This window comes from Ranitomeya variabilis, chromosome 7 (assembly GCF_051348905.1).
Source record: "Ranitomeya variabilis isolate aRanVar5 chromosome 7, aRanVar5.hap1, whole genome shotgun sequence".
In the NCBI taxonomy this organism is placed as follows: Eukaryota; Metazoa; Chordata; class Amphibia; order Anura; family Dendrobatidae; genus Ranitomeya; species Ranitomeya variabilis.
The window spans coordinates 188783406-188798093 of record NC_135238.1 but is presented as its reverse complement, the minus strand read 5'-3'; the positions used below and the strand labels follow the sequence as shown (position 1 = coordinate 188798093).

At 53.4% G+C, this 14688-nt stretch overlaps 1 protein-coding gene across 1 annotated transcript in view; it reads left to right on the top strand.

Moving 5' to 3' along the window:
* LOC143786289 (FAST kinase domain-containing protein 1, mitochondrial-like) overlaps positions 1 to 13090 on the top strand; it is a 35567-nt gene extending 22477 nt beyond the window's left edge. Inside the window, exon 15 of the mRNA XM_077275563.1 lies at positions 12951 to 13090. Within this exon, the coding sequence (XP_077131678.1) occupies positions 12951 to 13043 (93 nt within the window). The 3' untranslated portion in view covers positions 13044 to 13090. The remainder of the gene's footprint in view (positions 1 to 12950) is intronic.
* Positions 13091 to 14688: the final 1598 nt, after the last annotated feature.

Here is a 14688-nt window from a genome sequence, read left to right as displayed (position 1 = left end):
GCGCTACCAAGGGGGTTGCAGCGTGTCATTACAAAGGAAAGTCACACCACCGGGACGGTTAAATGGTCACACAGAGGACACATTTCAGACGTGTTTTCAGTTCCACATGTGCGAGGAGAATACGTTTATGAGCCACCTTGCACACATGCAGCATTACCGCTGTACAAGGTGGCTGGATAACGTAAAAACGCCTGGGGGAGGGGGGACAGGTTCCCTTCAATTTCAGTTCTGGTGTCTGCGTGGCTTTTGCAGGACACGATGCCGGCTGCACAGCAGGGGAACAGCTGGCGGTGCTGAACCCCACTGACACATTGGCTGGTGTTTTTCTCTGTGCAGCTAGCAGTACCGAGCCCCAACTGGCGGTGTTAGAGCCCGGGGTCAGCAGGAGGAGGAGATGGAGCAGAGTGTAGGCCGAAGCCTGCACTGGCGGCAGCTTTGGGTCTGTTGTGCCTGCGTGGCAGTTGCAGGACACGTTGCCGGCTGCACAGCAGGGGAACAGCTGGCGGTGCTGAACCCCACTGACACATTGGCTGGTGTTTTTCTCTGTGCAGCTAGCAGTACCGGGCCCCAACTGGCGGTGTTGGAGCCCGGGCTCTGCAGGGGGAGCAGAGTGTAGGCCGAAGCCTAATTGAACCAATTTCAAAGGTAACCTTTAACCCCCCCTCAGGGGTTACAAAGTAGAAGAGCCACAGCTTATGCAGCAGTAGTGCTGCACAAGTCAAAGGTTGCTCTTTTAATTTTGCTCCTTGCACACGCTGAATGAAACACGTATAACATTTAGCCCTTTATACAGTCAAACTGTGTTGGAGGCGTGAGTTCTCTTCGTAAAGAGACGCAGTACAGCTGGCAAAAATGCCACCTTGGTGCTTTGCGCGGCCTCCTGAGCATCGTTATTTGTTGCACAGGAGTCTGCGCTTTTGTGTTATCCCTTGGCCTTCCGCTGTTAGCGCTGACCATCCTCTGACATCATGTTATGTCGGCTGTTGCGGTTTGCGATGACCATGAATCCCAGCCCCCCAGTGTCTTAACATTGTTAAAACACTGCAGGGCTGGGATTCATGGCCTGGCGCAGTACATATGTTCGCCTCTCGCTTGGGTTCTTACACCCGCTTCAGACTATGCGGCGTCAGCTGATCCCTTATCGCATGCCACGGCCATGAAGACGCACAGTCCGAAGAAGGCGGAAGGAGATGAGGGACAGGCGAAGAAATGCACCGTTCATGCCCATCAATCACACCCTCGCAGTACAAATAAATAAGACACCGAGGGGCGTTGTGTGGGGCAAGGCGGCCGCAGAGGCGCAGCCAGCCAAACAATGATGCCAGAAGACGGGCAGCGCTACCAAGGAGCTTGTTGCGTGTGTCAATACAAAGGAAAATCACACCTGAGGGACGTTTTAATGGTCGCAGAGGACTCATTTTTAGACGTGTTCACTTCAACATGGGCAAGGAGAATAAGTTTCTGAGCCACCTTGAACACATGCAGCATTACTGCTGTTCAAGGTAGCTGTAAAACATAGAAACACCTGGGGGAGGGGGGACAGGTTCCCTTCAATTTCAGTTCTTGTGTCTGCGTGGCGGTCGCAGGACACGTTGCCGGCTACACAGCAGGGGAACAGCTGGCGGTGCTGAACCCCACTGACACATTGGCTGGTGTTTTTCTCTGTGCAGCTAGCACATCTGGGCCAAAACTGGCGGTGTTAGAGCCCAGGGTCAGCAGGAGGAGCAGGGGGAGCAGAGTGTAGGCCGAAGCCTGCACTCGAGCAAGTTGAAAGGAAACCTTTAACCCCCCCCCCCCAGGCGTTTGTAGCTGAAAGAGCCATTGTGTACAGCACTAATGCTGGAAAAGGTAAACTTAGCTCTTTTAATTATGGTCCTTGCACATGCGGAACCTAACAGTTATGAAATGTGTCCCCTCACAGCGTTAAACCGTCCGGTAGGTGGAACTTTCCTTTGTCGTGTGACGCAGCACAGCCATCATTTTTACCCCCTTGGCGCCGTGCGCCGCCTCCTCAGCGTTGTTTGAATCTGTCCCGGAGCCTGCGCTGTTAGGTTAGCCCTTGGCCATGCACACATGTTGCGCTGCCCGTCTTCTGACATCATTTGGTGTCAGGCTGGCTGCGCCTGTGCGGGTGCGCTGGCCGAGATCCCGCCTCGCAGTGTCGTCTAATGTAATCCCACCGCGGGCCTGTGATCCGTGCCCATGCGCAGTGCATATCCTCGCCTCTCACTCCCCTCCCTACGGCTTTTTCAGACTGTGCGGTGTCACGGCCGTGGCATGCTATTAGGGATCAGCTGACATCGCACAGTCTGAAGAAGCCGTAGGGAGGGGAGTGAGAGGCGAGGATATGCACTGCGCATGGGCACGGATCACAGGCCCGCGGTGGGATTACATTAGACGACACTGCGAGGCGGGATCTCGGCCAGCGCACCCGCACAGGCGCAGCCAGCCTGACACCAAATGATGTCAGAAGACGGGCAGCGCAACATGTGTGCATGGCCAAGGGCTAACCTAACAGCGCAGGCTCCGGGACAGATTCAAACAACGCTGAGGAGTCGGCGCACGGCGCCAAGGGGGTAAAAATGATGGCTGTGCTGCGTCACACGACAAAGGAAAGTTCCACCTACCGGACGGTTTAACGCTGTGTGAGGACACATTTCATAAGTGTTAGGTTCAGCATGTGCAAGGAGCACCACGAAAAGAGGCACTTTTTCCCTTTGCATCATTACTGCTGCACAAGGTGGCTCCTTCAGTAACAAACGCCTGGGGGGGGGGGCAGGTTCCCTTAAATTTAACTAGTTGTGCCTGCGTGGCGGTCGCAGTACACGTTGCCGTATACACAGCAGGGGAACAGCTGGCGGTGCTGAACCCCACTAACACATTGGCGAGGTGTTTGGCTCTGTGCGTACAGCACTTCTGGACGGCAACTGGCGGTGTTGGAGCCCAGGGACAGGTGGAGGAGGAGGAGGTAGGAGGAGGTAGGAGGGATTGCCACACACACAGCAGGGGAACAGCTGACGTTACTGAACCCCAATAACAGAGGAGGGACTGTTGACTGTGCGTACAGCACTTCTGGACGGCAACTGGCGGTGTTGGAGCCCAGGGACAGGTGGAGGAGGAGGAGGTAGGAGGAGGTAGGAGGGATTGCCACACACACAGCAGGGGAACAGCTGACGTTATTGAACCCCAATAACAGAGGAGGGACTGTTGACTGTGCGTACAGCACTTCTGGACGGCAACTGGCGGTGTTGGAGCCCAGGGACAGGTGGAGGAGGAGGAGGTAGGAGGAGGTAGGAGGGATTGCCACACACACAGCAGGGGAACAGCTGACGTTACTGAACCCCAATAACAGAGGATGGACTGTTGACTGTGCGTACAGCACTTCTGGACGGCAACTGGCGGTGTTGGAGCCCAGGGGCAGGTGGAAGAGGAGGAGGTGGAGGAGGTAGGAGGGATTGCCACACACACAGCAGGGGAAGAGCTGACGTTACTGAACCCCAATAACAGAGGAGGGACTGTTGACTGTGCGTACAGCACTTCTGGACGGCAACTGGCGGTGTTGGAGCCCAGGGGCAGGTAAAGGAGGAGGAGGTAGGAGGAGGTAGGAGGGATTGCCACACACACAGCAGGGGAACAGCTGACGTTACTGAACCCCAATAACAGAGGAGGGACTGTTGACTGTGCGTACAGCACTTCTGGACGGCAACTGGCGGTGTTGGAGCCCAGGGGCAGGTGGAGGAGGTAGGAGGAGGTAGGAGGGATTGCCACACACACAGCAGGGGAACAGCTGACGTTACTGAACCCCAATAACAGAGGAGGGACTGTTGACTGTGCGTACAGCACTTCTGGACGGCAACTGGCGGTGTTGGAGCCCAGGGGCAGGTGGAGGAGGAGGAGGTAGGAGGAGGTAGGAGGGATTGCCACACACACAGCAGGGGAACAGCTGACGTTACTGAACCCCAATAACAGAGGAGGGACTGTTGACTGTGCGTACAGCACTTCTGGACGGCAACTGGCGGTGTTGGAGCCCAGGGACAGGTGGAGGAGGAGGAGGTAGGAGGAGGTAGGAGGGATTGCCACACACACAGCAGGGGAACAGCTGACGTTACTGAACCCCAATAACAGAGGAGGGACTGTTGACTGTGCGTACAGCACTTCTGGACGGCAACTGGCGGTGTTGGAGCCCAGGGACAGGTGGAGGAGGAGGAGGTAGGAGGAGGTAGGAGGGATTGCCACACACACAGCAGGGGAACAGCTGACGTTACTGAACCCCAATAACAGAGGAGGGACTGTTGACTGTGCGTACAGCACTTCTGGACAGCAACTGGCGGTGTTGGAGCCCAGGGGCAGGTGGAGGAGGTGGAGGAGGTAGGAGGGATTGCCACACACACAGCAGGGGAACAGCTGACGTTACTGAACCCCAATAACAGAGGAGGGACTGTTGACTGTGCGTACAGCACTTCTGGACGGCAACTGGCGGTGTTGGAGCCCAGGGACAGGTGGAGGAGGAGGAGGTAGGAGGAGGTAGGAGGGATTGCCACACACACAGCAGGGGAACAGCTGACGTTACTGAACCCCAATAACAGAGGAGGGACTGTTGACTGTGCGTACAGCACTTCTGGACGGCAACTGGCGGGGTTGGAGCCCAGGGACAGGTGGAGGAGGAGGAGGTAGGAGGAGGTAGGAGGGATTGCCACACACACAGCAGGGGAACAGCTGACGTTACTGAACCCCAATAACAGAGGAGGGACTGTTGACTGTGCGTACAGCACTTCTGGACGGCAACTGGCGGGGTTGGAGCCCAGGGACAGGAGGAGGAGGAGGTAGGAGGAGGTAGGAGGGATTGCCACACACACAGCAGGGGAACAGCTGACGTTACTGAACCCCAATAACAGAGGAGGGACTGTTGACTGTGCGTACAGCACTTCTGGACGGCAACTGGCGGTGTTGGAGCCCAGGGACAGGTGGAGGAGGAGGAGGTAGGAGGAGGTAGGAGGGATTGCCACACACACAGCAGGGGAACAGCTGACGTTACTGAACCCCAATAACAGAGGAGGGACTGTTGACTGTGCGTACAGCACTTCTGGACGGCAACTGGCGGTGTTGGAGCCCAGGGACAGGTGGAGGAGGAGGAGGTGGAGGAGGTAGGAGGGATTTCCACACACACAGCAGGGGAACAGCTGACGTTACTGAACCCCAATAACAGAGGAGGGACTGTTGACTGTGCGTACAGCACTTCTGGACGGCAACTGGCGGTGTTGGAGCCCAGGGACAGGTGGAGGAGGAGGAGGAGGTAGGAGGAGGTAGGAGGGATTGCCACACACACAGCAGGGGAACAGCTGACGTTACTGAACCCCAATAACAGAGGAGGGACTGTTGACTGTGCGTACAGCACTTCTGGACGGCAACTGGCGGTGTTGGAGCCCAGGGACAGGTGGAGGAGGAGGAGGTAGGAGGAGGTAGGAGGGATTGCCACACACACAGCAGGGGAACAGCTGACGTTACTGAACCCCAATAACAGAGGAGGGACTGTTGACTGTGCGTACAGCACTTCTGGACGGCAACTGGCGGGGTTGGAGCCCAGGGACAGGAGGAGGAGGAGGTAGGAGGAGGTAGGAGGGATTGCCACACACACAGCAGGGGAACAGCTGACGTTACTGAACCCCAATAACAGAGGAGGGACTGTTGACTGTGCGTACAGCACTTCTGGACGGCAACTGGCGGTGTTGGAGCCCAGGGACAGGTGGAGGAGGAGGAGGTAGGAGGAGGTAGGAGGGATTGCCACACACACAGCAGGGGAACAGCTGACGTTACTGAACCCCAATAACAGAGGAGGGACTGTTGACTGTGCGTACAGCACTTCTGGACGGCAACTGGCGGTGTTGGAGCCCAGGGACAGGTGGAGGAGGAGGAGGTGGAGGAGGTAGGAGGGATTTCCACACACACAGCAGGGGAACAGCTGACGTTACTGAACCCCAATAACAGAGGAGGGACTGTTGACTGTGCGTACAGCACTTCTGGACGGCAACTGGCGGTGTTGGAGCCCAGGGACAGGTGGAGGAGGAGGAGGTAGGAGGAGGTAGGAGGGATTGCCACACACACAGCAGGGGAACAGCTGACGTTACTGAACCCCAATAACAGAGGAGGGACTGTTGACTGTGCGTACAGCACTTCTGGACGGCAACTGGCGGTGTTGGAGCCCAGGGACAGGTGGAGGAGGAGGAGGTAGGAGGAGGTAGGAGGGATTGCCACACACACAGCAGGGGAACATCTGACGTTACTGAACCCCAATAACAGAGGAGGGACTGTTGACTGTGCGTACAGCACTTCTGGACGGCAACTGGCGGTGTTGGAGCCCAGGGACAGGTGGAGGAGGAGGAGGTAGGAGGAGGTAGGAGGGATTGCCACACACACAGCAGGGGAACAGCTGACGTTACTGAACCCCAATAACAGAGGATGGACTGTTGACTGTGCGTACAGCACTTCTGGACGGCAACTGGCGGTGTTGGAGCCCAGGGGCAGGTGGAAAAGCAGAGGAACACAATGTAGGCCGAAGCCTGAGAAAGTCGAAAGGGAACCTTTAACCCCCCCCCCAAGGCGTTTGTAGCTGAAAGAGCCAGCTTGTGCAGCACAAAAGATGCAAAAGGAAAAGGTGGCTCTTTTCATCATGCTCCTTGCAAACACAGAACTAAACACTTATAAAATGTGTCCCCTGAAACCGTGAAACCGTCCCGGAGGTGGGACTTTCCTTCGTAATATGACGCAGCACAGCCGTCATTCCTACCCCCCGGCGCCGTGCCCCGGCTCCTCAGCGTTGTTTGATTCCGTCCCGGAGCCTGCGCTGTTATGTTATCCCGTGGCCAGGCACACTTAGCGCTGCCCATCTTCTGACATCATTTGGTGTCAGGCTGCCTGCGCCTGTGCGGCCGCGCTGGCTGAGAGCCCGCCTCGCAGTGTCTTCTGATTTAATCCCACTGGGGGCCTGGGATCCATGGCCATGCGCAGTGCATATCCTCGCCTCTCACTCCCCTCCCTACGGCTTCTTAAGACTGTGCGGTGTCACGGCCGTGGCATGCTATTAGGGACCAGCTGACACCGAACAGTCTGAAGAAGCCATAGGGAGATGAGTGAGAGGTGGAGGTTCAGATATGCACTGCGCATGTCCATGGATCCCAGGCCCCCAGTGGGATTAAATCAGAAGACACTGCGAGGCGGGCTCTCGGCCAGCGCGGCCGCACAGGCGCAGCCAGCCTGACACCAAATGATGCCAGAAGACGGGCAGCGCTAAGTGTGCCTGGCCACGGGATAACATAACAGCGCAGGCTCCGGGACGGAATCAAACAACGCTGATGAGCCGGGGCGCGGCGCCGGGGGGGTAGGAATGACGGCTGTGCTGCGTCATATTACGAAGGAAAGTCCCACCTCCGGGACGGTTTTACGGTATCAGTGAACACATTTAATAAGTGTTAAGTTTTGCGTGTGCAAGGAGCAAAACCAAAATAGCTACCTTTTTCCTTGTGCAGCATTACTGCTGCACAAGGTGGCTCTTTCAGTAACAAACGCCTTGGGGGGGGGGACAGATTCCCTTACATTTCAGTTGTTGTGTCAGCGTGGCGGTCGCATGACACATTGCCGGCTACACAGCTGGGGATCAGCTGACGTTACTGAAACCCAATAACACTGGGTCGTATGTTTTGACTGTGCAGACGGCACTTCTGAGCCTCAACTGGCGGTGTTGGAGCCCAGGAATTTAAGTTCAGGTGGTAGAAAGATGAACACAACAGGAGACCTGGATAACGTATACAGTGACCTAATTATTTAATCAGGAGGAGGAGTGGCAAATTCCTGCGAGATCCAGGCCTTGTTCATTTTCAGGAAAGTAAGCGGGTCAACGTTATCGGAGGATAGTCGCATGCGACGGTCAGTTAGTACACCACCTGCAGCACTAAAGACACGTTCCGATAATACACTGGCCGCAGGGCAAGACAGCACCTCCAATGCATACTGGCTTAGCTCTGGCCATGTATCCAGCTTTGAGACCCAAAACTTGAAAGGGGAAGAGCCGTCTGGGAGTACAGCAAGAGGGCAAGACATGTAGTCTGTCACCATCTGACGGAACCGTTGCCTCCTGCTGACTGGAGCCGTCTGTGATGGTGTAGACTTTTGTGGCGGGCACAGAAAACTGTGCCACAGTTGGGCCATACTGGTCTTGCCTTGGGCAGAGGCACTGCTTCTGCTCCCTCTTTGTGCAGAGCCTCCACCACTGCCTGGACGCACTGAGCTGCTTTGGAATGCACTAGCAGCACTTCTCTCAGTTGGAATGGAGAAGATGATGGAATTGACCAGTGTGTCTTGGTACTCCCGCATTTTTCGCTCCCGGTTCAACGGTGTGATGAGGCTTTCTACGTTGTCCCGGTAGCGAGGATCGAGGAGGGTGAACACCCAATAATCAGACATGTTGAGAATGTGGGCGATGCGGCGGTCGTTTCTCAGGCACTGCAGCATGTAATCCACCATGTGCTGCAGACTGCCAACTGCCCAAGAAACGCTGTCCCCTGCTGGAGGCGTGATCTCTGCCCGCTCGTCATCACCCCACCCTCGCTGTACACACTGAGTACTGGATAATTCGGTAACTCCCTCCTCTGGACGGATGTCTTCCTCCTCCATTGACTCCTCCTCATCCTCCTCACAAACTGTCCCCTGCCTACGCATTTGTGAGGAACCACGTGGCGCTGACTGTCCAGAAGATGATGGAAATGGTGAATCCTCATCCTCCACCTCTTCCACAACATCATCCCTTAGCGCTTGCAGTGATTTTTCAAGCAGGCAGATAAGGGGGACAGTCATGCTGACTAGTGCATCATCTGCACTCGCCATCCGCGTGGAATAATCAAAGGGACGCAAAACCTGGCAGACGTCATTCATAGTGGCCCACTCTGTGGTTGTGAAGTCTGTACGGCGCTGACTGCGACTTCTTTGCGCCTGAAGCAGCTGGTACTCCATTACAGCTTGCTGCTGCTCACACAACCGCTCCAACATATGTAACGTGGAATTCCACCTGGTAGGTAGGTCACATATGATGCGATGTTCCGGCAGGCGGTGTCGGCGCTGCAGAGCCGCAATGCGCGCTTTTGCCGTGCTGGAACGCCGCAAGTGAGCACACTCTAGGCGGACCTTGTGCAGCAGTGCATCAAGATCCGGATAGTCCCTCAAAAAGCTCTGCACGACCAAATTGAGCACATGTGCCAGACATGGGATGTGAGTGAGGTTGCCGAGGCCCAGAGCTGCCACCAGATTTCGGCCATTATCACACACTACCATGCCTGGCTGGATATTCGCTGGCACAAACCACACATCGCTCTCCTGCTTGATGGCATTCCAGAGCTCCTGCGCTGTGTGGCTACGATTCCCCAAAAAAATTAATTTCAAGACGGCCTGTTGACGTTTGGCCACGGCTGTGCTCATGTCGGTCGTAACAGGTACACGTTCATCACGGGTCCATGTGGAGGTGGACTGTGACGGCTCCTGCAGCGATGATTCTGAGGAACTGGTGTAAGAGGAGGAGTCAATGCGTACAGAATGGATTCCTGCAATCCTTGGAGTGGGCAGGACACGTCCTGCGCCACTCGCACGGTCTGTACCCGGCTCAACGACATTAACCCAATGGGCAGTGAGGGAAAGGTATCGCCCCTGTCCATGTTGACTGGTCCACGCATCGGTGGTGAGGTGGACCTTGCTACTGACGGCGTTCAGTAGCGCGTGTTTTATGTGTCCCTCCACATGCTTGTGCAGGGCAGGGACGGCTTGCCTGCTGAAGTAAAAGCGGCTGGGCACATTGTACTGTGGGACTGCCAATGACATCAAGTCACGGAAGCTGTCAGTCTCCACCAGCCTGAATGACAGCATTTCCAGTGACAGAAGTTTGGCAATGCCTGCAGTCAGAGCCTGTGCTCGTGGGTGGTTTGACGAGAAAGGCCGCCTTTTCTCCCATGCCTGTACTACCGATGGCTGTAGACTGGGCTGGGAGTGTGTGGATGACTGGGAAAGTGGTGCTGCGGGTGGAATTACAGCGGGTCTCTGGACAACAGGGCCAGAGGTTCTTCCACGGCGATCCTGGGAGGAAGCCGAACCAGCTGCGTGTGAGCTAGAGGAAGAGGCAACACGAGCTGAAGAGGTGGTAGCTGCCGCTGTTGGTTGGCCTACCTCTTCAGTGTGTTTTTCTAACTCCGCCGGGTGCCTGTTGCGCACATGTTTCCACATGTTGGAGGTATTGAGGTTGCTGACATTTCGACCTCTTTTGACTTTTTGATGACACACCTTGCATCTGACATAGCAAATGTCATCTGCAACTGTGTCAAAAAAGGACCAGGCACTGCAAGTCTTGGGAGCGCCCTTTTTTGCTTTTGGAAGAGACATGCTCCTAACGGGTGCCAAAGCGGAGGCTGCAGGATCCGCAGTCTTCCCCCTCCCTCTCCCTCTTTGGGCCGTACGGGGAATCTCTTCCTCAGAGCTGCTCCCACCACCTTCCTGTCCCTCACGCCAAGATGGGTCAAGGACCTCATCATCTACACTACCCTCTGCCCCCAACTGCTCCTCCTGGGTAGTCTCAGCAGCAGAGCACGCACCAGTAAGTGGCACCTGAGTGTCATCATCAGCTGATGCGGCCTGCGATGTGGTGACCGGAGCCACTGGCCCACCCGCCTCTTCAGAGGAAGACAGAAAAAGCTGTTGGGCATCACTGCACCCTGCCTCTTCTTCCATTTCTCCAATGCTGCTTGGCTGGCCCCCTGTTTCCAAGCCAAGAGATTCAGAGAACAGAAGTAGAGACGGCTCCTGTCCTGGGCTCTCTGTCTGCCTGGGCAATTTGGCAGGTGGTGAAGAGACAGATGGCTGCTCTCCAGTGCTCTCTGTCTGAGAGGATGTGGCACTAATGGAAGTTGATGCATTAGCTGCCATCCATCCGACAACAGCTTCAATTTGTTCTTCACGCAGCAGCGGTGTACGGCGCTCTGACACAAAGCTGCGCATGAATGACTGTTGCCTGGTGAAGGTGGGTGCTGATGAGTCACCGGTGCCCGCAGCAGGCACAGAATCCCCACGTCCCCTCCCTGCTCCGCGCCGGCTCCCACGCCCACGTGCCTTACTCACTGCCTTCTTCATCTTGGTTGACTGATAAAGATAAGCAGAAAAGTACTAACGGATTTGTGTGCTTATTCCTGAGCAACTCCTCCTAACAGGTATAAGAAACACTAATTTTCTAAAGTGTGGACTAGACTTTAATATGAGCTAATGTGGCCTACACAAATGTAAAGTGGTGTAACTGGTGTGTTTGGTGAACTTTATTATTTATTTCTTTTTTGGGGGCTGAACTGACAACAGATAGAGCTGCAGTCACACGGAGACCGTGCAGACAGACGTAAACGGCGCTGCAAGGCCCAAAAACCCTCCTCTACGTTATCCTATGTAGTGTTTTTCCACAAGTTAGCTGGAGACGGGTGGAAAGACACTAATAGGATTTTTTGGAAAAAATGTGCAGCAGCCTGCACTACTTAAAACAAAATGAAAATTGATTTGGCGGTATGACGCAGTGAAGAACCCTGAGCTGGAGACAACCAGGCTATGGCTGCTCACAGACTACAGGGCGAGCTGCAGTCACACGGAGACCGTGCAGACAGCCGTAAACGGCGCTGCAAGGCCCAAAAACCCTCCTCTACGTTATCCTATGTAGTGTTTTTCCACAAATTAGCTGGAGAAGGGTGGAAAGACACTAAAAGGAATTTTTTGAAAAAATGTGCAGCAGCCTGCACTACTTAAAACAAAATGAAAATTGATTTGGCGGTATGACGCAGTGAACAACCCTGAGCTGGAGACAACCAGGCTATGGCTGCTCACAGACTACAGGGCGAGCTGCAATCACACGGAGACAGTGCAGACAGCCGTAAACGGCGCTGCAAGGCCCAAAAACCCTCCTCTACTTTATCCTATGTAGTGTTTTTCCACAAATTAGCTGGAGACGGGTGGAAAGACACTAATAGGATTTTTTTGAATAAATTAGCAGCAGACTACACTACTTGAAAAAAAAAAAAAAAAAAAAAGAACAGTATGAGGCAATGAACCACCCTCCCTGAACTGAATACAACCAGCTATGGATGGCCTATGTGGCTGCACTCAGACTAGAGAGTGGGCTGCACTCACACACACACACACACACACACACACACACACACACACACACAGACCTTGCAGATCGCTGTGAAAACAGCGCTACAAGGCAAAAGCAAGGTGAATAGTAGGTGAACACAGCGGTTGCTAAATTAGCCTTTGGAAAGCACAAAGAAGCAAATCGCTATCTCTAAACTGTCCCTCAGTCAGCAAACAGCGTCCTGTCACTAACTGAATTCACAGCAGAGTGATCGCAAAATGGCGCCAGCGACTTTTAAACTGCATCATGACATCATTTCAGCAGCCAATCACAGCCTTGCCAGTAGTTTCATGCCCTCCATGCTAAACAGGATGTGCCCACACTTGGAATCATTCTCATTGGCTGAATTTCTGCATTTTGAATCTTGGAACTTCCGATTCCGGTATCCGATACGCGGCAAGTATCGGAATCCCGGTATCGGAATGCTCAACACTAATCATGATGGGTTCCTCATGTCTGTATAATAGTATCTTCTCCTATGTCAGTCTGTGTGTTTTATACTGTATATATATATATATATATATATATATATATATATATAGTGCCTTGCGAAAGTATTCAGGCCCCTTTTCAACCTTTTCCCACATATGCTTCAAATCATGTTTGAAGCATGATATGTGGGAAAAGGTTGAAAAGTTCCAGGGGGCCGAATACTTTAGCAAGGCACTATATATATATATATATAATTTTCTCTGAGACAATTTCTATAGATGACTTCCCGCAGTTACATGTTAGTTCTCTATTACAGATCCCTAGTTTTGAATGGAATTCAATGGACCTTGGAACAAAGGAAACGTGGATTAACTACCTCCGGAAGAAGATTTTTGCTAGTGAACTGTGAAATGTTTTGTGCCACCCTGTAAATAAAGTATATTTTTTATTCATTCATATATGTGTGTTCTCTTACAAAGGAGCAGTACTTGCACAACATGATTTTTGGCGAAAGGTCAATAAACATAGCTGTATAACGTAAGAAAAACATGGCTGGCATCTGGCACCAAGATATTATCAGCAGATTGGGTTCGTTCTGCTCCGTTCACTGTCGAATTGAGAAGCAAGCGGAGCAGGTGACGTCACATCTGGAGATCGGGGCACGTGTTCCAGCAGGTGGCTAATCTGATGTCAACTACCCCTACCCTTAAAGTTGTGAGGTTCGGGCTCCATGGATCAGACTCGTTTTTTCCTGCACGTCCCAAACACCCAATCTGATTGACATCCGGGAAGTTTGGAGCCCAAGTCATCACTTTGAACTTTTGTCATGTACCTGTCAAGTCCTCCTGGGAGATTTAGGGTTAGAAGATCACTACGTATTGTGAATCGCAGATCTTCCATTTAGCCTGTGTATTTGTGTCCCATGTTAAATTAATTTGGTGCTGAAGAGGTTAACAACTTTTTCTATGTTGGTCAGAAACTTGCAAGCTCCATTTTCAGCTGCTTCTGATCTGGTCATTGCCTCTCCCTGTTAAACCTGGCCAGACCTTCTCTGCATTGCCAGTGAAATCTTTCCTTCCTAGCTCCTTGTAGACTCTGTGCTGAGTTGTAGATCGTTGTTGCTGCTGGAGATTGTTGCATGCTGTTTTTGGGTGTATGCTTTCCTCATTGTCCTATTCCCATTTGGTTGGTACATTCCTATTCTTTCCTATATGCCTCTTTACTTTTGGTGAGTGTTTGTATTTCTGTTGCTTAGGCTAGGTTCCCATTGCGTTAATGGGAGAGCGCTAACGGACAGCGTTGCACGGCGAAATTAACGCCGTGCACCGCGTCCGTTAGCGCTCCCATTGCCGGCAATGTTAAAGCGCATTGCTAGCGCGTGTCATTTTCGGCACGCGCTAGCGATGTGCCGGTCTTTTGTAGCGCGCCTCGGACGCTGCTTGCAGCGTTCGCGGCGCGCCAGAGGTCCGTTCCCCGCTCTCGCAGATCGGGGATCTGCGAGAGCGGGGACGTTAACGCGACCCCTAAACGCGGCCCCGAAAAAGACATTGCGTTAGCGCAATCCGCTAGCGCTAAACGGATTGCACTAACGCAATCTGAACCTAGCCTGTTATCCCTGTTTGGTCTTTGTGTCCTGTTTACCTTACATTTCTGTCCCAGAGTGGAGGAGGAGACAGAACAGAGTTTAACAGGAGCATAGTAAGGTTGGAGACTTCTACCTTCAAGAGTACCTCCGGGACAGGGAAAGTTAGGGTCCCAGTTACAGGGACAGTTTTAGGCCCCCCCTTCCTTACTGAAGACGTCACAACGTGACATGAAGTTTTTGCAGCGTGGTACGGGCATTATCCTGCTGAAAGAGGCCACTACTATTAGGAAATTCCATCACTGCAAAGGGGGCTACTTACTTTTGCTGTATAATGTTTAGTTTGATGGTACCTGTCACATCCACATCATATCATTGCTGGGATCTGAGGTTTCCCAGCTGAATGTTGCACATCACTCTGCCGGCCTGTCTTCTTACCATAGTGCATCCTGCACCATCCCTAGTAAGTGAC